The following is a 1073-nucleotide window of genomic DNA, read 5'->3' on the forward strand; positions in this document are numbered from 1 at the left end:
GGCATGGAAGTGGTGAATTTCGAGACCTCAATATGTGACGGCTTGGAAGATGAAATAATTGGAAAAGGAATAATAGAGCATGGTCTACCAAAAGAAGAATTTCCTAAGCACTGTCCAATCAAAGCGGTAATATTTATCGATACCTTTCCTTCAAAACGCTCTAGTCACTTCCAGCAATTTTAATATTTTCCAGCTAATGAAGTATTTGTCTTTTCCCTGGAAAAATTTGTTTCCCTTAAATTAATTATCTTAATTTACTCATTAACTCAAGAGCTAAAATATCATTGTTACCTTTAGAACGCAAATTGGGAAATAGACAATTGGGTGTTTCCATCTGACAAAGTGCCACCAGGAATTCCTGATGGTCCAGCTGAGGGCGTATTGACTTTGTACGAAGAAGGAAAACCTCCTGTCGTTACAGTTTCTGCAAAAGGTAAATTAACCCACAAACTGCCTGGAATGGGACGTTGAATTGGACAAGGTCATCCTATTTCACGTTCTGTAAAACACTTTTATAATTTTAAGAAATTATCAATGATTAATCCAACGATAATGTTATAATCATATTTCGCTGGAACATAAGGATAAGGAATGAAATAAAGTCAAGCTGAATGCAGCTGTAGTTCTCACATGTGATCTGAAAATTTTTGCATTCGACTTAATAATATGAATAATTACATTTCAGTCTAGTTATTTTTAATGAAAATTCATTGAATCAAAAATGATATAGTTTTGAATCAAGCATGGCATATAAAACGACTCAGTATACCTGAAAAATTGAAGAAGTTGGTGCAGCGTTGCTGATTAAAGATGTTTCACACCCATGAATAGCCAAAATCCACCGTTTTATCATTTTTTGGTAATTTATTGATGGGTTTGAGATAAAAAACTATAACGTTTTTGGGTTTCATTACTATTTAATGGCTCATGAAGTTGTGGTGATGCGATAATTTTCATACATTTTCTCCGCAGTTTTGTGATGCTTTTCAAAAGTTTATAACAAACGCAGAAAAATGTTGAAACCACTTTGAAATTTCATCAGTCATTCAACAATAACAAAACACAAAAAGTTA

The 1073-nt window shown here is 33.3% G+C and overlaps 1 protein-coding gene across 1 annotated transcript; it reads left to right on the top strand.

The window, feature by feature from the left end:
• Window positions 1-3: 3 nt before the first annotated feature.
• LOC105274251 (uncharacterized) lies at window positions 4-1067 on the top strand. Its single transcript, XM_011317190.1, has 2 exons — window positions 4-126; window positions 298-1067. The coding sequence occupies exons 1-2, from the start codon at window positions 4-6 to the stop codon at window positions 469-471; spliced, it is 297 nt and encodes a 98-aa protein (XP_011315492.1). The 3' UTR covers window positions 472-1067.
• The last annotated feature ends 6 nt before the right edge of the window (window positions 1068-1073 follow it).

This window comes from Fopius arisanus, unplaced genomic scaffold (assembly GCF_000806365.1).
Source record: "Fopius arisanus strain USDA-PBARC FA_bdor unplaced genomic scaffold, ASM80636v1 scaffold00010, whole genome shotgun sequence".
Taxonomy (NCBI): domain Eukaryota; kingdom Metazoa; phylum Arthropoda; class Insecta; order Hymenoptera; family Braconidae; genus Fopius; species Fopius arisanus.

What these genes read in the sequence shown, in the direction of transcription:
- LOC105274251 (XM_011317190.1), top strand. Translation starts at nt 4, where the DNA reads ATGGAAGTGGTGAATTTCGAGACCTCAATATGTGACGGCTTGGAAGAT. An exon ending in AGCACTGTCCAATCAAAGCG is followed by an intron (nt 127 to 297) that starts GTAATATTTATC and finishes TGTTACCTTTAG; the next exon opens with AACGCAAATTGGGAAATAGA.